Source organism: Brachypodium distachyon, chromosome 5 (genome assembly GCF_000005505.3).
Source record: "Brachypodium distachyon strain Bd21 chromosome 5, Brachypodium_distachyon_v3.0, whole genome shotgun sequence".
NCBI classification, from domain to species: Eukaryota; Viridiplantae; Streptophyta; class Magnoliopsida; order Poales; family Poaceae; genus Brachypodium; species Brachypodium distachyon.
Window position 1 is genome coordinate 26,317,600 of NC_016135.3, and position 19,951 is coordinate 26,337,550.

Genomic DNA, 19,951 nt, shown 5'->3' on the forward strand with positions numbered 1-19,951 from the left:
TTTTATTAGTGTCGCATCACACATAGCGACACTGTCCGTAGTGGCAGTTTTGTGGCATTATACAAGTGTGTCTAAAGTTATGTAGAGACAATTATAGTGTCTCTACGAAACAAAAATAATGTCTCTACGGGCCATTTCTCTTGTAGTGGTAGTATAAATAAATCCTTAGAAAAAATTCCTATAAGATTTAATCCTACGAATCAAATGACCAAAGTAGAAAAAATTCTTAAAGATTTCAAGCCTTCAAAATTTCTATGGAAATCCTTTGAATCAAAGGAGGCCAACATGGTCTAGCTTAGCTGACTGTAAGACCTCAAGGGCACATGATTTGCAACATAGGTTAACTACTACTAATATCATTTAGAATCAAGTATAAATCGTGCATTAACTGCTGCGAAAACTCTAGGTTTATGACTTTATGAGAAGCCAGTTACTGAACGAATGAAGGAACGGTCATATTTACCACCATCATTAGCATCAGGATTTGCAGGAACAACGTATGCATTTTTTTACATCCCAATCAACAGCTACAGTTCTCTTTGCGATAACATTTCCGTTTACATTTTTTATAGCCTGGTTCAGAGAAAATCGTGGCCTATTAGGGCGTCTAATGAATGAGCACTCTTACTGAATAAGGTATTGACCATACATTATTCTGCATCATGTTTGCATGTAAAAGACGCAAAAGTAACTACACCCAAAACAAATCCTTTGAAACTAAACATGCCAATGATCTCCTTGATAGGAATCCGTCAGAATGAAACAATATGCACATATATTGCTTGTCTTTTATCTTATCTGGAAAACAAGTTAGGAAACAGAGCATCCTTCTTTGTAATCCTAGCCTTCTAGCTTTTCTCTTGTATTTTTCTTCCGGCCCACTTCGCACGACTCTCTATGACAATAAATGAATTGCTGTGTCCGTTTCGTCGAGAAAAAAAAGTTAGGAAGAGTTGAATTTGCATAAAGAATGATGCTCTGTTACACAACACTGGGACACCTTGATCCCGATGATTGATCTATCTATGTATAGTTCTTAAAAAGCGCTCTGTACTGATCCATCACCACTGACGGGCGGAGAAAACCCTTGGGCGCAACTGTTTAATTGCCGCTAACAGGCGAATGAGTAGCAGGCAGTGGAGACCGTACATCACTACAATCTATAAAGCCTGGCTTCCATCCCGACGCTCTGCCCAGCCCGTGTACTACTACCGCTAACAGGCAAATGGCGAACCACCTCTTCCGCTTGCCCGCGCTACTGCTCCTCCTGACGCTGATTGCGTCCACCACCGAGCTGGGAGAAAGGGAGGCGCACGTCGAGCCGCTCGACGCAGGCGGCTACAGGACGTACATCGTCCTGCTCGAGCGACCAGGAGGCGAAGACGACATGGATGACGATGCTCTCAGAGCATGGCACCAGTCCTACCTGCCGTCCATGACGACGGCCCTCGGCCAGCCGCGACTCAAGTCCTCGTACCGGACCGATTTCACCGGTTTCTCGGCGCGGCTGACGGAGGAGGAGCTGAAGCAAGTCTCTGCCAAGCCCGGCTTCGTCCGCTCCTTCCCCAACGTAATCTGCTACCTGGCGCTGCCGAACCGCATGAGGCGCCGTTCGTTTACTCCCACCCCGGCCGGGATCAACCCGGATATTTTAGATTCTATCTCAAAGTCTCTAGAATCCATACCAATCCCTACCGGGAAAACCACAACCGAACAACGGTGAGCCGTCGCTGGACGCGCGATGACGGATTTGGGGGCATGACGGCATCGACCCGTCGGAACGATGGAAGGTCTCGTGCGATACGGACAATGACAGGATGACGAATTACGCGATCGGTCAATCAGTCAATCAATCAGTAGCATGAATAATGGTGACAGATAATCCGCTAATTGATGCTTCCCCTTTTAGTGTCGACAATAATCATTTCCTTAATTGTGTTTATAATATTTACTGTGGTGATCTCGCGGCATTATCTTCTAGCATTTGTTCAATTTGTTATCTCTTCTTTGCGGTCTTGTACAATTCTGTGATCTCGAGGAATTATCTTGGTTTAGTTTGTTGAAAGCGGTTATCGAGAGGTATTGTCTTGGTTCAACTTTCGTTTTTTTCCTTCTTCCTGAAAGCCTGTGTTTCAAATCTTCGTCCGCGACCTCTGTTTCTTATCGATCGATCAACCTACCAGGAATTCTAGGTCCGTTTGTCGTTTAATCAACTCTTCGATGAATTTTGCTAAAAAATACTGTTACGTCGCCTTTGCAAGTAGTCTGCCTTCTTTCTCCGTGCCCGTGATTTCGAGGTATTATCTTGGTTCAAATTTCGTCTCTTGTTTGCAGTTTCAAATTTGATTTTTTTTCCATTTTGTATATATCTTTGTTTGTGATCCGGAAACGGAATCCAGTGGATGTTACCTGCAGCTTCTTGTTGTGCTTAAACCAACCTACCTATCCCTTTGTTTGAATTCTTCGTCCACGGCTTATTTGACTTGTAATCTGCTTTTCGACGAATTTTGTTAAATCTACTGTTAGGTCGACTTTGCAAGTGTGTTATCGATAATGCGTTCAGTGATGCATTGTTGAACCTGGTCCTTTTCTTATCATGCCTCACAATGATACAATTCTGCAAAAGCAAACATGGTTTTTTTCCAGGCAAAATCTGTGCCGGTTTGTCCATGCCACGAGCGGCGCTGACCATGTATAACATCGACAAAGCTTGTGTCTTTTAAATTCACCAAGCAATGGTAGGATCATAAAACGCATAAAATATTTGACCTTTGAATTGTGTATATGCAGTGGAACATGCAAAGTCACCCGCTTGGGTGCTCCAATTTCATTCCCAAGCTTCATGTTCTCTTCTGCAACTTCTCTAATAATTTTTCTAGACCTCATATGATTCTTCTCAACACCTTCATCATCTTCTAAATGCATCACATGGTGCTGCTCGTCATCCCTGCACTGCTTGCCATTCACAAAATTCACAAAGAAGCTCACATCTCATTTCAAACATTCAGTGGACTGAAACAAAAATGGCCAAAGAAATCTCAAAATCATCTATTTCCTCACCTTCCTAGTCCACTGCGGCGACCTGTGGTATGCTTCTCCGGTCACGTTTGCCCACTGCTCACCCACCACCGCCATCAACTCAACCTTTAGGGCCACACTCAGGAATAGATGCCGTTGCGACTCGCACTAGACGTTGCCATGCCGTCTGTCCTCTTGTGGAGTTTTGGGGAATTAGAGATTTCACGCACAAAGAATAAAAAAGAAGGAAATGGCGCACGGGGAGGGGGGCGGGGGAGGGGGAGGGGGTTGCAAAATTCCCAACGTGACGTGTTCCAGCATAACAGGCTGTCTGAAACATCCTTTTAACAGATACGATCCAGTGTTGGAGATTTATTAAAAAATATCGAAGATTTAGGACAAAATCAGTAATAAACTGGTTAGTCAGTACTACAATTGGTTGTTTGTCTGGTGCTATTATCTCTCTTTTGATTTCCACCGAGCAGTAAATATTCGTGGACGGTGATCCATCCTCGATCTCCTCCAAGGGATCTCACCAAAGAACCCTCGAAACGGGAGAAACCCACGTTTGCTCACGTGAAGCGAAGGAAAGGAAGCCTCGCAGCTCGCAGTTCGCACGCACGGCACCTGGATTGATCCGATACGATGTAAAGAGGCGAGAGCAAGCAATTACGCGCTACCCCGAGGGCCTAGCCGCAAGAATCCAAACCCGAGACGAGCAGCCGGATGAGAAACTTCCACTAGAAATTGCCCAATCCCGTCCCGCTCTCCCCCTCTTCCTCCTCCCTCGAATCCCCCAAATTTGATCTCGTTTCAGGGCGAAATTGTTGCCTCCCCCCGCCCTGTCGCTCTGATTCGAGCGAGCTGGTCGCGCTCTCGCCTGGTGTGGTGTGGGTTGATATAGGGCGGGGAGATCAGGGGATGGGGTACTTGAGCACCGTGATCGGCCACCCCACGGACGGATCGCCCGTCAGCGGCGGCGGCCTCAGGTTGGTGGGAGCGGCTTCCGGAATCTCTCTCTTCTGTCTCCTGCTTTTTTATTTGGCGTGTGGTTGTGCTTGATCTGCTCGGATCGTTGTAGTGCCATTTCGATTCGTCAATTCGATTTGGTATGCACGCGCCTAGCTCCGCTCTGGTGCGCGGTTGGGGTGGGTAAATGCGATTATTCTCGCCAGGTTACTGCGATTTTGGTATGAGTTAGGTGCATCACACGGAACTTAGCATATCTGGAGCAACGAGGCAGTCTGTCGTGGCCGTAGTGTGTGTTTGTGTGTCTTATGCTTTGGAATCAAGGCTAACTTGGTTGGAGTTGTGCCATCGATTTAAGTAGGACATCCAACACTTATTTTTCATAAGGAGACTGAATTACTGAAGAGTTATGGATCTGCATCCCATACGATAAACCTGAGCAAAGCATACCTACTTGGCATGAGTAATTAGGACGGTTATTCTTATTCTGAATGTATACCAGATGAATCCTTGGTATTCTCAGTCGGTGAGTAGGTGCAGGATGCCCTGTTGGGCATGCTAGCGTAAGATTGGAGTCTAAGTCTACCTTAAATGTGCTTTTACGTTTTATTGGTTCGGAATCAGGTCAAGCAAGTTAATGGAATGGCTCAGATAAGCAGTAATATTGGTTGACATATGCAATTTTAACCGGCTTAATTCGGCTGCACTTCCCACTCACCCACAAAGAGTCATGATAGTCACAGATGGTTCCGTTAGTAATGCACCTAGGAATCTAGTCAGGTCTGATGATGTATCATGCCATGGCAGCTCCTTTATTAATGCGAGACAGTATTGCATCCTGATGTGGCTCGGCAAACAAATACTACATGGTGAGGGTTCTATCAGTTGTGGCGTCTGAAGCTCTTTTTTTTACAGGGGTGTCATTTCTAGTGTAACTGTAGTTATTGTAATGCAATCCAGATGCATGCACTGATATGTTTGTATATACTTTGCATGTTTTACTCTGGGGTCTCTGATATTCTGGTAAATTAGCAACTTCATATTTTTCTGGTGTTATTATTTTTCTGGAGTAGGATTGTTGGTTTGTTGTTATAACACCTATTTTCTCAGCATTTCTCATTTATTTTTCTGCCAGCCAGAATGGTAAGTTTAGCTACGGTTACGCGAGCTCCCTTGGTAAAAGGGCTTCCATGGAAGACTTCTATGAGACAAGAATAGAAAGTGTCGATGGACAGCTTATCGGTTTATTCGGAGTTTTTGATGGTATGTATGTTTGTCTCACTTGAGTGCAGTTTTTATTCCTGGTTAATTCTTATTTAAGGTATGAACTTCTCTAAGAGTGACTTTTCTGCATTTCCTGATGTTCCTGAATGTTTCGAGGTTTTCATTTCTTGATTCTATGTTGAATCTGTGTAATATAATGAAGCTACCACCATAAAATACTTTTGTCTTGAAATGTACTCCCTCCGTCCCATAATTCTTGTCGTTGTTTTAGTACAAATTTGAACTAAAATAACGACAAGAATTATGGGATGGAGGGAGTATATTATTTTGTGTGGCTGGAGCAACCATCACTATGAGGGGTGAATGGATAGAACATACAAAATACCCGTAAAGGGGCACGATGCTTAGAAGATAAAGTTGAACAAGTATCACGTATCTGCTATTTTTTTTCCGAAATGGTTGTTGAATATATGGCTTACTTTTTATAGGTCATGGTGGTGCTAAAGTAGCTGAGTATGTTAAACACAACCTCTTCAGCCATCTTCTTAGGCATCCAAAGTTCATGAGTGACACAAAAGTCGCTATAGGTATCTCTTTGTTCTCTTTGCTATTAATCGGCCCGAACACCGGAGCTGTGTGAAACAGCTAACAGAATCATTGCATGGCATTATTATCTGCAGATGATTCTTATAAAAGTACCGACAGTGAGTTCTTGGAATCTGACAGTAGTCAAAACCAGTGTGGCTCAACTGCATCAACTGCTGTGCTTGTTGGCGATCGTCTGTTTGTCGCAAATGTTGGAGACTCCAGGGCTATCATATGCAGGGGAGGAGATGGTACTCAACAGTTCACAGTTTACTACTTTTGTATCCCATTTATGACTTTTTGGTTGCTTTTAATTTATACTTTCTGAGACAATTTGCACTGATTTAAAATTATACTAAATATGGCAGGATAGGAAAACACGGCAGACTTTCCATGATTTTCCACTAACATAGTAAAAAGCTGTACCGGGCCACAATTTGGATTCATGCTCTCTTTTTTTCATTAGTAAGGGTTTGAAGAGTGTTACTGGATCAGGGAACATCCTATGAAGGGATACATTGGCGAATGTGTGTTAAGAGGTTGAGAACACAATATTATAGTACATCTAGTCAATAATATGTTTTATGCATGCTTGTAAAAGTTAAGAATATGATGTATGATGTATTTTGTTATCATTTGATGCCTTTCCATGCAGACTCGAGGTATTTTCATGGTAAACTAATGCGATGGGAAGTACACAGGCGTAATACTGTTTAACAGTTCTTCCCTTAATGTGGCCTCCTGTCTTTTGCAGCTGTACCTGTTTCGAAAGATCACAAGCCTGATCAGACAGATGAGAGGCAACGTATTGAAGAAGCTGGAGGTTTCGTGATGTGGGCAGGTACTACACAGTATACAACTGTACACTGCATTCTCTTCATGTTATGTGGATGAAATGTGATTGCCTTCCTAATGCATAGGAACATGGCGCGTCGGTGGTGTACTCGCCGTTTCTCGTGCTTTCGGTGACAAGCTCCTAAAGCAATATGTAGTTGTGGATCCAGAGATCCGGGTATGAAACCTTGGCCAGTTTAATATTTGGTATTTTACTTCTCTCTAAATGCCTGCATGTGACTAGTGTTCATCTTCATGAATTGTGTGGTCCGGTTGAATGTGAGGGGGTTGTACGTATAATTAATAATATGTTTGGTCTCACCCCAAGTTTGCCATGCCAAATTCTAGCCAAAATTTTGGTGGTGGTTTTGGGTTTTGGCCAATGTTGGCAAGAAAAATAAACTAGAGTTGGTGGAAGGGTTGGGTACCCATCCAAATGAAGACTCTGGCCCTCATTCAAACATACCCAGAATTTGTTTCTTGTTTACGACTACAACATACCTTTGACATCAGTGTTATTTCGTTTTGCCTTTTTGTAATAAAGCGATAAATGCTATAGTTAGTTCTTCTGATCTGTTCTATGGTCAAAGTACTCGCGTAGTAAAAGTTACCTTTCAACGTGAAGGACCGATTAATTTTCTTTTTTGCCTATGCCATCTTGGTGAGCTTAAGAAAAGTGTTCTTTATATTCGCCTTTAACAAATGATGGTTGTGTTTAGTAATGCTTTGTTGGGTCATAGGAGGAAGTTGTTGATGATACTCTGGAGTTTCTCATCCTTGCAAGTGATGGACTGTGGGATGTGGTCTCTAACGAGGTAATTTAAGAAAATAAAAGGATTTCAAGGTATTTAACATATGTCTGTGCTTGATTCAGCCTCCTATACAATGTCTCTAATGCAGGAGGCTGTCGACATGACTCGATCGATACAAGACCCAGAAGAAGCTGCCAAGAGGCTCTTGCAAGAGGCCTACAAGAGGGAGAGCAGCGACAACATAACCTGTGTTGTTGTGCGCTTTTTTCATGGGCAAGGGAGTGGCGGACCTGCTTAAGGGCAGGTGCGAAAAGTTACTCTGACGTGGTGTTGTATTATGATGATACACATTCCTTAATTGATACCCCTGAAAGTTTAAACAGAAATAAACCGGAAGTAGGATTTGTGTAATCTGATGTGAGAAGAAATCTGAGGAATGACTGTACCTTAGCCTTAGGGTTAACGATAAATGAGCGTTCAAGGTAGTTTCGTTGCAGATGGGGTTGGATCTGACAACAGTGTTGTATCTGTTTGTGGATTGCCCAACCACGTGTGATGTATCCATGACTCTCCCCGGTTAAGTGACTGTTGTTGTACTGAAGTTTAGTGAATGATAAATGTAATTGACTTGTTGGAGAGGATGCTAAATGTTTTTAACGTGTCTTGATATCTAATTCTATTTGATTATGTTGTATACGTAAAAAGCATAGTTTTATTGACCTTATACAGTGAACAGCTAACAAAACCACACGCAGAGTGGTGCTATGCTGTTAGATTGTCCGATGCGTCTCTGGGCATTCTTACACACTATATGATGATACAGACAGTGCTACGCTGTTAGATTGCGATATGCATCTCTGGGTTTTATTACAGTACACAAGTGTTCCCAGCAGATCAGCATGGCCATTGTCTTGGTAGCTGCTTCAGCCACTAGTTCATGCGCTGCTCCTTCTGCAATCGAAGAACTTGATCATGGTGTTTGTTCGAACAACCTGCATGAAAAAAATAAGTCAGCTGGAGTTCTGAAATTTGCTGAATTTGATCACTGTAAAACTAACGATAAGAATCGCAGCTTAATTAAGCAGTTTCGTCAGAAAGGAAAGGAAACTGCAGCCAGTTTATTTTTTCCCACGTCCAGCAAAAGAAAGAGAGAAGAAATCCTGACAACACTGGCCCTCAGACAACTCCAGTAGAGACAGAACACGAAGACAAAGACAGAGACAAAGATATGACTGGAATGTTCACAAGGAGAAAAGGGAAGGAACTAAAAAGGTGTGATATATATGCAGGGAGAACTCAGTACACATCACGATTTATGATCATCAAGGCATACGAGAGATGCCAGGTTAGGTTCGGCGAGCGAGCCTTCGTTTTGTTTCCATCATTGTCCTCCAAACCAAGAGTAAAAAAAAAAAAACGATACCAGCAACTGAACTTAACACCTGCAAATATAGTTTTAAACTGAAAAAAACAGACGGTTCCAAATTTTTAAAAAGGAAATACCAAAACAGACGAAATGTACTTAAAAGCGATCACGTCGACCAGTATATGTAATCCTGATGCCAGAATTCAGAAACACAAACGCAGAAGAGGAACAAGATTAGAAGAGCTTGCAAGAAGCACAGGGAAGCTACTAGTGGATGGATGAACTACAGAGCTTTAGTCAACTTGCAATGCCTCAGGCACAAGTGGCGGTTTTTATAGGGAAAACCGGTCAGACAAGAGCTTAAAGCCTTCTTGGCGCCCACGGCGCGGTAGGTGTAGTGCTGTGCTGAATGATGTGATGGACCATTTTTTTTATGCTGATTGATAAGAGAAAACCATAGAAAACGTGCTCGTGGATGCCGAGACTGAGTTAATAAACGTACCATGTGGAGTGGATCACCTTAAACATTGTATATGCTCGCAAAAAAGAAGCTGAGTGTGTTTACTTCCAGTCGATCGCCGATCGATTGCTTTCGTAAGTCGACCTAACTCCCTTTTCTTGCGTGTGTCGTAGTTTTATACAGGCTTCTGCAAAAGCCAATAAAAGATGTCACAAGTTTGTTAAAATTTGGATGTATCTAGACATGACTTGGTGTATATAGATGCATTCAAATTTGGTCAAAGTTGAGACATCCTATGTTGGACGGAGGGAGTAGTTCTATATAGGATTCTTAACACGAAATTCGAACTCTTCTACAAAAGTACTTCTATGTAGGCTTTCTTAGTATTCTCTCCGTTTCATAATTCTTGTCCAAATATTACGTCTATCTAGACGTTTTTTAGAAATAGATACATCCATTTTTACGCAAATTTGAGACAAGAATTATGAAAGGGAAGTAATACATTTTTCAACATGGCTTAATTGTTGCATTTTGAAACTGAGCTCGTGTTGAAGGCGTAATCCTTAAAGGCCACCGAGTATACGCAAACGATGAGGAAACACGAGTAACTGGAGCTTTCCGTTTCCGTAAGCCCGTCTTCTTCTCACACCCTCGCTCGAACGCCGCCGCGGCGCCGCCACGAGCCGTGCGCGCGAGACGACGGAAATGGAGAATCCAAACGGGAGGAAGAAGAAGAGGAAGAGAGGCGGCGACGAGGCAGCCAGTGGAGGCGCCGCCGCCGCCTCCTTCGACCGCGACGTCTTCCCCATCCTCTTCGCGCGAACCACCCGTCAAAACCAACCCGCCGCCGCTGCCAGCCTCCTGCGCCGCCTTCTCTCCCAGTCGCCCCCGGTGCCGCCGCTCTCCCCTCTCCCAGGATCCCTCGTCGCGCTCCTGCCCCTCCTCCTCTCCTCCAGGTGCCAACCCCCAAACACCCCTCCTCGTTTCTGCTCTCACGGCAATGCACTCGTGGTCTGCCCTCAACTCAGCTGCTCACTTAATTTGTTTCTGATTTGTGACGCAGCTCGCATTCCGTGGCCGCGCTGAGCTGCGAGGTGGTCGGCGTGGCGGCGCTGCAGTCCATGGAGGCCAGCGAGACGCTGGCGTCCGATGGCGGGATCGCCAGTGCCTTGGCGCGCGCGCTGGGGTGTGGCAGCCAGCGAGTGTCCGAGGCCGCCTGCAATGCCGTGATGGATCTCTCGGCGTCTTCAGTTGCAAGAGAGCGTCTCTCCGGCTCGCCTGTTCTGCCGAGGCTATTGTGAGCATCCAAACTGTTTATGTTTGGTTATTTGCTTAGTGATTGATAGTACTCTTTCTTTTAAGGCTAGTGGTTGATAGTACTCCAGTATGTTTTTAAGACTGAGGGGCCACTGACCCCAGTTTCAGAAGCTCAACTCCTTACAAGCGGTTGAAAAAAACTAGAGATAAAAGTAAACGATACAACAGTACAACACTACTATTACGGTATGAATCTCGGCAACTCTCCAGCTGACAAACAATTGGTCTCCAACCGTTGCGATGACGAAAAACTCTGCCACTGAAGAAGAATTCTACCCCTTTGGCCCAGCTTGCTTCGCACAACGTCCTTCTGAAGTCCAGACCACCAATTCAGCCGATAAGAAAACAGAATGAATTGCATTAGGGGATTCGTTGTAATTTTTCCCTGAAAACAGGCTTGATGTCTGGTTCCCCGTAATGCCTATAGTACAGCAGCAAATATTTTTCTACTGATTGATATGCATTGTCTTCCAAATCCAAATATGTTTGATTTAACTGGTAGAACTATGACTTTGTGTCAGCGTGTTGTACTAGTTTGGTTTCCTACTGATAACTCTGAATCTATGGAAGTGCTAATAGATTACTCAAGATTAAAACCATCCTTTCATTTCACAAGAGTGAGATACTCTCAATGATTTAGCATCGAACCATTGTGGGATTGTTGGCTTTGTGGTACATCAACTGTAACTAGAAGGCTAGAATTGCAGTCTCTTTTAATTTCTGAAATATATACTCTTTGTTTGTACTTCTTGAATCTCTTCAATAAGTGGAGAATTGACGTCCTTTAGGAATCTATTTTATCAGGTGAAATCTACTTTTAAGGTTGTCCGTAGCAGGATCACCAAGAGTCAAACAAGGATTTCAGAACCAAATAAATATTTGTGCTTGATCATTGACACAATGGTACTCATGGTGAATTCATGCAAAGTTGACAAGTTGCACAATCTGCAAAAAGAGCTAGTTAGCAAAGCTGTTCCATTATTGTATGAAATCTGGAACCAAGTTCGACTCTTGAAATCATCAGCTGACTGCGACTGGAAGGATCAACTTCAGAGTAGAAGTAATGAGATATCTGGAGCTATATTTAGGCTTTCAATGGATCTTGCTTATCCAGCCCACCCGGAGCCTGATGAAGTCAGGAAAAGCATTTTTGGACAAAGGGAATCTGACTTCGAAGATTTTGTCCTGACATACTGGGAAAAGTCTCCTCATTTGTGCAAGAAGAGAAGAAACAATCTAAAGGAGGATGCTGCGTTCGCTGCATTGCACAATTCTTTTGATCTTACAACACCTGATGCAATCATCGAGTCATTCATACAGGGGCTTGTTTCTTGCCCTGCTATTGTTTCGGATGAACTCAACATAAATTCATTTCTCCTTGATGTTCATGATTGCTTGGGTGCTGCTGCCAAGTATAGGCAAGATGTAAGAGTCGTGAGAACACAAGGCCAGACTTCAAGGGGATCTGGGAAGGAGGAGCATTTCTTCGATGATGGAACGGTATTCCTGGATGCAGCTGCATTCATTGAAGACTGTAAGGATGCATTTAAGAGTGGTTTCTCGATTGCCTTGCGGGGCATGGAGTTCCGGTCTGAAAAGGTTGCTGCTATAGCTTCTGCTCTGGCTGATCTGTTTGGTCAACCTTCTGTAGGAGCCAATTTATACTTCTCGCCTCCAAGATCTCAAGGCCTGTCCCGGCATTATGATGATCACTGTGTACTTGTTTTGCAACTAGTTGGACACAAGAAGTGGAAGATTTGGCCCAGTACAAAGTCAGTTTTGCCTAGACTATATGAACCTTTTGACTCGTTAGATGGCCTGGTGGACGATAGTGGTGGAAGGATAGAAGTTTTACGTGAAGGCGACATAATGTATGTTCCAAGAGGCTATATCCATGAGGCTCACACTGCAGTTGCCGAGGAAGAATATGAAGTCAATGCATCCTCCAATTACTCACTCCATTTGACCCTTGCAATTGAAGTTGAGTCACCCTTTGAGTGAGTATTCTCCCTGTTGCAAGAAAATGCATTCTTATCTGCACGTATGATGGTTCTGTTTCTGATCATTTACCTTTGTTACAGGTGGGAAGGATTTGCACACATTGCTCTTCACTGTTGGTTGGACGAGCAGAGTCGATCCGTCAACTCCAAGGTGGAAGGACAAGCTCTGTTATTCGCTCTCCTGCTGCATGTGGCCATCAGGCTGCTCTCCGACAACGATCCTATTCTCAGGAAGGCGTGCATGGTTGCGGCAAAGCTCCCATCACCTAGCAACTCCTGCGCGACGACTCAACCAGACTCTCTCAGAAGCATCCAGAGATCAACCTTCGCCGAGATACTCAACAACATCGACAAGAATTGCAGCTTCCAGGATGCCCTGAGGTCCATCGAAGTCGCGGTCAATGACCGGAATGACGAGGCCTTCCAGTGGATGTCCTGGCTCCGACATCTCCCGCAGCACGGAGACGGGATCAATTTCTGTGACGTGCTGGGAACCCTTGGAGAGGATGTGAAGACATTCAGCTCCGACCGCGAGCGAGCTTCGGCGGGGTTCACGGAGTTCAAGTCGAGGTTCTGTCGGAGCGTGGTGTTCGAGGATGCGTGCCAGGGGTTTGAGACGCTGCTCCAGAAGTATAGAACGTCTAGGAGCCAGTACATGAGGGGCATGCTGGCGTTGCACGGGAGACGTGGGTGTTAACTGCCGGAGCGGAAGCCGGATTCCTAGCTCTTGCAAGATACTATAATTTTCAGGGATTAACTTGCTACTTACTCCATTTGTTATCAGTCAGTTTAACTTGCTTGATGTACTACCACTCTGATTGGATATCTGGCATGTTACAAGTGAGAATGATATTGTCAAGCTATAAAAAACTGAAGGGTTTCTGCTCGAAACAACCGGTTGATACACGAAACAAATTCAGACTTGACAGTGCGCAGGCATCTTTCCCCGGCACCGACCGGCTCGGATCCGACTGAATCTACTCCAGGTCCCCCGAAATTATTGCGAAGGAATGACGATCCTAAACCGTCGCCTCCAATTATTGCCGCCTGTTAAAGTCAGAGGCTTCAAAACTGATTAACATAATCACGGTGCCGGTCAATCTATCTCATAATAAATAAATAAATAAAAACGTCTAAAAGCCGCCAGTCGCGACGTTTGGTTTGGGCATTGGAGAGGTCGCCTGGAGACGGACGTGACAAGGAGAGGCAGCCGCATCTTCCATATCCAGAGTCCAGAGAAAACCTTTGCAAAATTTATCCGGAAGAACGCGTGCCATCGTGTGCTTTGCTAGCTTTGCTTTGCTTGCCTCCGGTGCTCCTGCAAAGGCCAGAAATCTCGTCCACCCAGAGCCGTCGGAGCCCTATCCCCTAATCAAAAGCCAGATGCCATTGCCCCCCGCCCGCGGCCACTAAAATACTCTCCATATATCATATCACCAACACATAAAAATCCGGTCTTTGCAGTCGTCGTCCCCCTGCCTCCTCTTTTCTCGCCCCGCCTGCTTCCGCTTCTGTCCGGTGAGTACGTTAGTCCATGCGATTGCTTAAGCTTCTTCTTCTTCTTCTTCTTCTTCTTCTTCTTCTTCTTCTTCTCTGCTGCATTTGGTTTCGCTGATCGGCCAATGGCAATGGCGGCTGCTTGATCAGTAACTGAAGGTTTCTGAAGGGGAAGGCGCCGGCAGAGCGAGTGGTTTGCTTCAGAGATGGCGCAGGCTGTGGTGCCGGCGATGCAGTGCCAGATGGGGGCGTTGGGCAAGTCGGCGGTCCGTGCGAGGCCGGCGGCGGCCGGGGGAAGGGTGTGGGGCGTTCGAAGGAGCGGGGCGCGCGGCACGTCCGGGTTCAAGGTGCTGGCCCTCGGCACGGAGACCACCGGCGTCGTCCCCAGGCTCGAGCAGCTGCTCAACATGGACACCAAGCCCTACTCCGACAAGATCATCGCCGAGTACATCTGGTACGTACTACGCCGCACCTCCCACAATGTTGCATCCTCTGGAGAACAGCGGTGGATTGAGATAGGACAAACCCGCGCTTTTTGGGGGGATTAGATTAACGCGGGGGCAAGCAGTGCAGTGCGGATTTGATTTGCCCCCTTAAAGTTGATACTACTACTAATAAAATCTGAAAATTTTGGGATACGCTTCTTTTGCCTTTTCAGTTCCGACAATTTAATACTAGTAAGGTTAGGAGAGTGCACATACTAGCACTTTTGGGAGGGAGCAAAGAGGATCCCACAAATTGATCCTGGTATCTTAGTACTAGTAGTATTAATAAATCTGCTTTTCTTTCTTCACATTGTGTAGGGTTGGAGGATCTGGAATTGACATCAGAAGCAAATCAAGGGTACGCACTCAATATGATCACGGCATCAGAACTATTTCCGTTTCTTACATATACAATTTTATAGTGTTCTTAGGGGATGATCACTTATTTTTCTCGAGAACTTTAAGGGATGAGCAGTTGAGCACAGATTACTCCTTTCTTACTTCCTTTTTGGCTCCTGACAAGAAACTGTAATGCTCCCTTTCCAGACGATATCGAAACCTGTGGCGGACCCTTCGGAGCTACCAAAATGGAACTATGATGGTTCGAGCACAGGGCAAGCTCCGGGAGAAGACAGTGAAGTCATTCTATAGTAAGGGGGGATTACAGTTCATGTGCACTTCAGCCTTGGGCACACAAAAGTGTTCTGGATTTATACTTCTGTTACTCTATTTATGTTTGTGTTTTGTCCTTTTTCAGTCCACAGGCTATATTCAAGGACCCATTCCGAGGTGGCAACAACATACTGGTACTTTTCCGTTTCTCCAATTGCCTTATACCTTTCTGGATTTACTAATATGCTATAATGAAGAAAGGGTTGATAGTGGAGGGGCAGTTTACTGGTTACATGTGCGAAATGGCATTTGCTGAAAACGGAATTTGCTATTTCAGGTTGTTTGTGATACCTACACGCCAGCTGGGGAACCCATCCCTACTAACAAACGCCACAGGGCTGCACAAATATTCAGTGACCCAAAGGTCGCTTCACAAGTGCCATGGTAAATATACATTGAGCAGCTTGGTGCTGTACAAGAGCCCGCTATTTTTTTCATCTCACTTGTTTGCATACAAAGTTGAAATGTTTTACCCTATTGTTTTAGGTATGGAATAGAACAGGAGTACACTTTGCTCCAGAGAGATGTGAACTGGCCTCTTGGCTGGCCTGTCGGAGGGTACCCTGGCCCCCAGGTATTGCATCAAGAAGTGTTTGATTTATCAGATAAAAAGCTTAGGCTGGCTGAAACGCATGTCTTGCAAAAGCTTCATTAAATACTGCATTGAGTATAAAGCTTCCATTATTGAGAAGTACTACATTGAGTGGTAATATTGTGCTGGAAATATTGCAGGGTCCATACTACTGTGCTGTTGGATCAGACAAGTCATTTGGCCGTGACATATCAGATGCTCACTACAAAGCATGCATTTACGCTGGAATTGAAATTAGTGGAACAAACGGGGAGGTCATGCCTGGTCAGGTATGCCTTCGTATTTACATCAACCCATGCATTCTTATTTTGCGTGAATCGGAATGATGTTTTTAACCTGTTTCTTCAAAGGAAAATCGAATTGTTCAATAACAAACCTTATTCATGCAGTGGGAATATCAGGTTGGACCTAGTGTTGGTATCGATGCAGGAGATCACATATGGGCTTCAAGATATATTCTCGAGGTACTTAAAACAATGATCCATGGCTCCTTGATATCATGAAACTTTCATTATCTTCTTTTTGTTATCAGAATATGGTTAAAAAGTCCATTGGATTGGTACATTATGGTAAACACTTTTGGTGTTCACATTATGAAATATATTCTGACACTGAAGTTCTCTTGTTGAAAACCATGAAACCTGTTCTTCACCGAAATATCGGATAGTAATAATCCCATAACTGACCATCCTATTCACCTTCATCAGAGAATTACAGAGCAAGCTGGAGTAGTGCTCACTCTTGATCCAAAACCAATCCAGGTATGTCCCTGTGAGTTGTTTGAAGTAATTTATACACTAGAACTTAGTAAACTGAAGATTAATCTTATGTAGGGTGACTGGAATGGAGCTGGCTGCCACACAAACTACAGGTTCCGCTCTTTTTTGTTAATATTTATTTATGATGCATAACTTTACAGAGTGTGTCTTGCCATCTTTAAACAAAAAACGTCAGGAAACTACTAAATCTCTACTGAAGTAAATACCATGGGGTTTGTGGGAAGAAAACATATGCTGAGACTAATAGAAAACGTTTCTCAAAATACTGTATATCAAACAAGGGCATAAATGTGAAGTGAGTAAGTGACTCCCTTGATTGTTCTTTTTTAATCAAAATGGGCTTGTATTCACTATAGTCCGTCACTAACCCTATTTAGTACTAGTTCTTTTCTCAATACTTGATACAGTTTGATCTTAATCTGCAAGCAAGAAGCAATCTTAATTCTTCTTTTTCAAATGTAGCACAAAGGCCATGCGTGAAGATGGAGGTTTTGAAGTGATCAAGAAAGCAATCTTGAACCTTTCACTTCGCCACGATTTGCATATAAGTGCATATGGTGAAGGAAATGAACGGAGGTTGACAGGGTTACATGAGACAGCTAGCATATCAGATTTTTCATGGGTATGGGTGGAGCAACCTTTCTTTATCTTTTAGTTGTATTTCAGTTCCTGCTTACTTACAAGCTGTACTTATGATATGCTTCATCTATCAGGGTGTAGCAAACCGTGGCTGCTCTATTCGGGTGGGGAGAGACACCGAGGCAAATGGGAAAGGTATACGCTCTTCTCTGTTCCCTGAAACTAAGTCCAAAATTTTGGGAATTCAGTGAAACAATGCTTCACAAAAATAAAATTTCACAGGGCATTAGGCAACCATAGTTCTAGCATAGTCCTCCCCTTGCCATAGTCCTTGTGATGATTGATTTTTTTTTCCGGCGAAATCCACCCCCTACATTTGCTATTCTTCATCCATTATGTGTAAATGTTATCGACTCAAAAAATGACCTTCGATATGTATGCATCCAGTCACCTGCCTCACAACCGAAAGAAAAATACATTGGCCCCCAAATCCATTTCTTGTTATACTGTCGTCAGTATCCATGCATTGCAACTGGGTAATTTGCATTTTTCAACTTTAAACTATTTGGTAGGCATCTAGGGCTCTTCAGCCTTTTTCTTTCTTTCTTTCTCTTCGCCTATGTTGTTGTTTTCTCGCACTTGCTGTTCACTGTAGCTCTCTCTGTGTCATTCTCGCTAATAAAATGGCAGTGTGTCGTTTTCGTCAAAAAAAGACTTTAAACTATATCCTTTATAACACCTTCTTGCTCAACAGGATACCTGGAAGACCGTCGTCCGGCCTCAAACATGGACCCATACACCGTGACAGCGCTGCTGGCTGAAACCACACTTCTCTGGGAGCCAACCCTTGAGGCGGAGGTTCTTGCTGCCAAGAAGCTGGCCCTGAAGGTATGAAAGGGCCAAGAAGATGGATTCAGCGTGGTGAAAAAATAAATCGACGATGAAATCATTCGTCATCCATTCTTATGTTTTTGGTTCTGTCGGGGCATTGTCTGTACAGTTTCTAGAACCACGTCACCTTTTGCTTGAACATCATCACATTTGATCTGGGTCTGTACCTTGAGTCCATTCAATTGAGAACTGGAGTACGAACATCGATGAACAATTGAAACACACGAGGATTTTTGTTTATTCTCGACAAAAAAAAGAGGGGAGAGAACAAGGTTTCAGGTTCAAAATTTCTTCGTTCTTCTGTAAAACTCCAGTGCCGCAAATTTCTCCTGAAGATTATAACATGCCGCCCCCTGTATTCTGAACATTCGTATAGGATTGGTGGCAGCAGGGCAGGCACGGTGAACTGTATCGAGCTGAGCTGAGCGGTTCTCCGTGTAGACTTTAGCAGTCTGCAAATAGGCAAAGAGAAGTAACGCCGCCGTGCACTTGTGGACGACCAGAAAGGCACGGCAATCGGGCAGCTAGAGTCTGGGCATCTCGTTTACAAAGGACGGCATGCAAAAAGGGTACAGACAATTCCGTGAACGAAGACACAGAGAGACTGGGGTAAAGAAAGATTATACAGGAACTGAAGAGAAGAGAAAAGAACAGAATGCCTATATCTATGATTTGTTTCCTTTGGGATGCTTGTGATGCGCCGGCGGGGATCTAGAGTGCATGGTCACCCCGCTGTAGTCCGCGCTGTGGATCAGCCCTTCTTCTTCCTCTTCTTCCTTGGCGGCGTCCCTCAACCCAGCGCCCTTCTTCACTTCCATGGATGCAACCTGGATACACGCAAAGCATGGTACTATGCATCAAATCAATCATGTTGTTGTTGGTTTTTTCTTGCACATTCCTCAACAAGTTAATTATAATCAGGAGCTGATTAGAATCGATTATGATTACTGCTAGTGTCTTGAATTTCTTCTGAACCAAAAAATAATAATGGTGTCATGAAACTCTAGCCGTGTACTTGTTTCTGAATTTTGGAGGGGACATGCGAACTAACCTCGTGCTGCTCCTTGCCTTCACGCCGGTAACGGTGGTATCCTGGCAAGTCTGATTCTCCTCTGCCTTTGCGACCTAGCAGAACTTGTGCTTGCTTGCTGTTCAGAGATGGATGGACAGAGGAGGAGGCAGCGTCTGCAAGAGTGGCTGCTAGAACAAGGCTTGAAGCTAGTAGCACTAGTACACAAGGCAGCTTCTTCTCCATTGGCGATATGGAGACTGGACAGAGCAAAGACGGAGAGGAATCAACCGAGGACACTGCTCTGCTCTTTGTTGCTGAATGCTCACTCTCTCCTCTATAAATTGGTGACGGCAGGGACAAAACGCAACACGGTACCTGCATTTCTGACGTATTGGCAAAACACCCCCATTTCGAAACTTCAAAATGCCACGTTGATGATCACATTAGAGTGATTGAAACCTAAGCAGGCACCATTATGCAAACATGCTGAAAGCTTGAGTACAATTAGTTCCTGGACCATAACATCACATGTGCGTGAATGAGTGAGAGCAAAAACACAATGTCTAGCCTAGCGAGTGTACAATTATTAGGTAGGGTATAGGGAACAGCAACATTTGGCTACTTGCTGTTGCTGTCCTGTAGCTGTAGGCCTCTCTTCTTCTTTTTTCTCATGTGATATCCCAGCTGAAAAACCTGACAAGAAAACACATGAGGACCCCCGGCAGTTGAGCACCAGCAGCAGCCTGCAGTCACCAAGAGCCAAGCAGCCAGCGTTACCACCACCGACCCTTTGAATCTTTGGTGCGTGTCGATCTGAGGAATACTGGGCTTATCTTGTGCGTGCATGTTTGGTTGGCCATTTGGTGCTGCTAATTGGCAGCTTTCATGTGACCCTGTTTACTCTTTCAGTAAGGCTATA

At 44.3% G+C, this 19,951-nt stretch overlaps 4 protein-coding genes and 1 long non-coding RNA gene across 6 annotated transcripts; 3 read left to right on the forward strand and 2 right to left on the reverse strand.

The window, feature by feature from the left end:
• Positions 1-3,609: 3,609 nt before the first annotated feature.
• Positions 3,610-8,056, forward strand: LOC100842406 (probable protein phosphatase 2C 45). 2 transcript variants are annotated; one of them, XM_003580670.4, is made up of 8 exons: positions 3,610-4,007; positions 5,123-5,250; positions 5,700-5,798; positions 5,892-6,047; positions 6,551-6,637; positions 6,717-6,808; positions 7,371-7,445; positions 7,531-8,056. In XM_003580670.4, exons 1-8 carry the CDS (start codon positions 3,940-3,942, stop codon positions 7,678-7,680), a joined length of 855 nt encoding a protein of 284 aa, XP_003580718.1. In that variant the 5' UTR covers positions 3,610-3,939; the 3' UTR covers positions 7,681-8,056. The 2 variants fall into 2 exon arrangements, with proteins under 2 accessions (XP_003580718.1, XP_010240545.1); XM_010242243.3 differs by having other exon boundaries at positions 3,612-4,007; positions 5,127-5,250.
• A 20-nt stretch (positions 8,057-8,076) lies between these two features.
• Positions 8,077-9,070, reverse strand: LOC112269478. Its single transcript, XR_002961322.1, has 2 exons — positions 8,886-9,070; positions 8,077-8,374 (listed from the first exon to the last, which is right to left on the reverse strand). It is a non-coding gene; the product is annotated as an uncharacterized LOC112269478 (long non-coding RNA).
• Positions 9,071-9,803: 733 nt separating this feature from the next.
• LOC100839961 lies at positions 9,804-13,419 on the forward strand. The gene is made up of 4 exons (XM_014895977.2): positions 9,804-10,164; positions 10,272-10,505; positions 11,314-12,522; positions 12,607-13,419. Exons 1-4 carry the CDS (start codon positions 9,914-9,916, stop codon positions 13,220-13,222), a joined length of 2,310 nt encoding a protein of 769 aa, XP_014751463.1. The 5' UTR covers positions 9,804-9,913; the 3' UTR covers positions 13,223-13,419.
• A 462-nt stretch (positions 13,420-13,881) lies between these two features.
• On the forward strand, positions 13,882-18,260 carry LOC100842712 (glutamine synthetase, chloroplastic). Its single transcript, XM_003580671.4, has 14 exons — positions 13,882-14,043; positions 14,173-14,476; positions 14,826-14,865; positions 15,054-15,157; positions 15,265-15,313; positions 15,457-15,563; positions 15,666-15,753; positions 15,912-16,040; positions 16,161-16,235; positions 16,479-16,532; positions 16,605-16,642; positions 17,013-17,172; positions 17,264-17,324; positions 17,884-18,260. The coding sequence occupies exons 2-14, from the start codon at positions 14,229-14,231 to the stop codon at positions 18,021-18,023; spliced, it is 1,293 nt and encodes a 430-aa protein (XP_003580719.1). The 5' UTR covers positions 13,882-14,043; positions 14,173-14,228; the 3' UTR covers positions 18,024-18,260.
• Positions 18,261-18,526: 266 nt separating this feature from the next.
• On the reverse strand, positions 18,527-19,429 carry LOC100843016. The gene is made up of 2 exons (XM_003580672.4): positions 19,072-19,429; positions 18,527-18,847 (listed from the first exon to the last, which is right to left on the reverse strand). The coding sequence occupies exons 1-2, from the start codon at positions 19,411-19,413 to the stop codon at positions 18,686-18,688; spliced, it is 504 nt and encodes a 167-aa protein (XP_003580720.2). The 5' UTR covers positions 19,414-19,429; the 3' UTR covers positions 18,527-18,685.
• Positions 19,430-19,951: the final 522 nt, after the last annotated feature.

Excerpts from the sequence above, each read along its gene's own strand:
- LOC100843016 (XM_003580672.4), bottom strand. The coding sequence starts at position 19,413 with ATGCAGGTACCGTGTTGCGTTTTGTCCCTGCCGTCACCAATTTATAGA. Across the intron at positions 18,848-19,071 it reads AAGGCAAGGAGCAGCACGAG|GTTGCATCCATGGAAGTGAA; the intron begins GTTAGTTCGCAT and ends GCGTGTATCCAG.
- LOC100842712 (XM_003580671.4), top strand. The coding sequence starts at position 14,229 with ATGGCGCAGGCTGTGGTGCCGGCGATGCAGTGCCAGATGGGGGCGTTG. Across the intron at positions 15,564-15,665 it reads GTCGCTTCACAAGTGCCATG|GTATGGAATAGAACAGGAGT; the intron begins GTAAATATACAT and ends CTATTGTTTTAG. Across the intron at positions 16,533-16,604 it reads TTGATCCAAAACCAATCCAG|GGTGACTGGAATGGAGCTGG; the intron begins GTATGTCCCTGT and ends AATCTTATGTAG.
- LOC100839961 (XM_014895977.2), top strand. The coding sequence starts at position 9,914 with ATGGAGAATCCAAACGGGAGGAAGAAGAAGAGGAAGAGAGGCGGCGAC. Across the intron at positions 10,165-10,271 it reads CCCCTCCTCCTCTCCTCCAG|CTCGCATTCCGTGGCCGCGC; the intron begins GTGCCAACCCCC and ends TTTGTGACGCAG. Across the intron at positions 10,506-11,313 it reads CCTGTTCTGCCGAGGCTATT|GAATCTATTTTATCAGGTGA; the intron begins GTGAGCATCCAA and ends GACGTCCTTTAG.
- LOC100842406 (XM_003580670.4), top strand. The coding sequence starts at position 3,940 with ATGGGGTACTTGAGCACCGTGATCGGCCACCCCACGGACGGATCGCCC. Across the intron at positions 5,251-5,699 it reads TTTATTCGGAGTTTTTGATG|GTCATGGTGGTGCTAAAGTA; the intron begins GTATGTATGTTT and ends TACTTTTTATAG. Across the intron at positions 5,799-5,891 it reads TGACACAAAAGTCGCTATAG|ATGATTCTTATAAAAGTACC; the intron begins GTATCTCTTTGT and ends TATTATCTGCAG.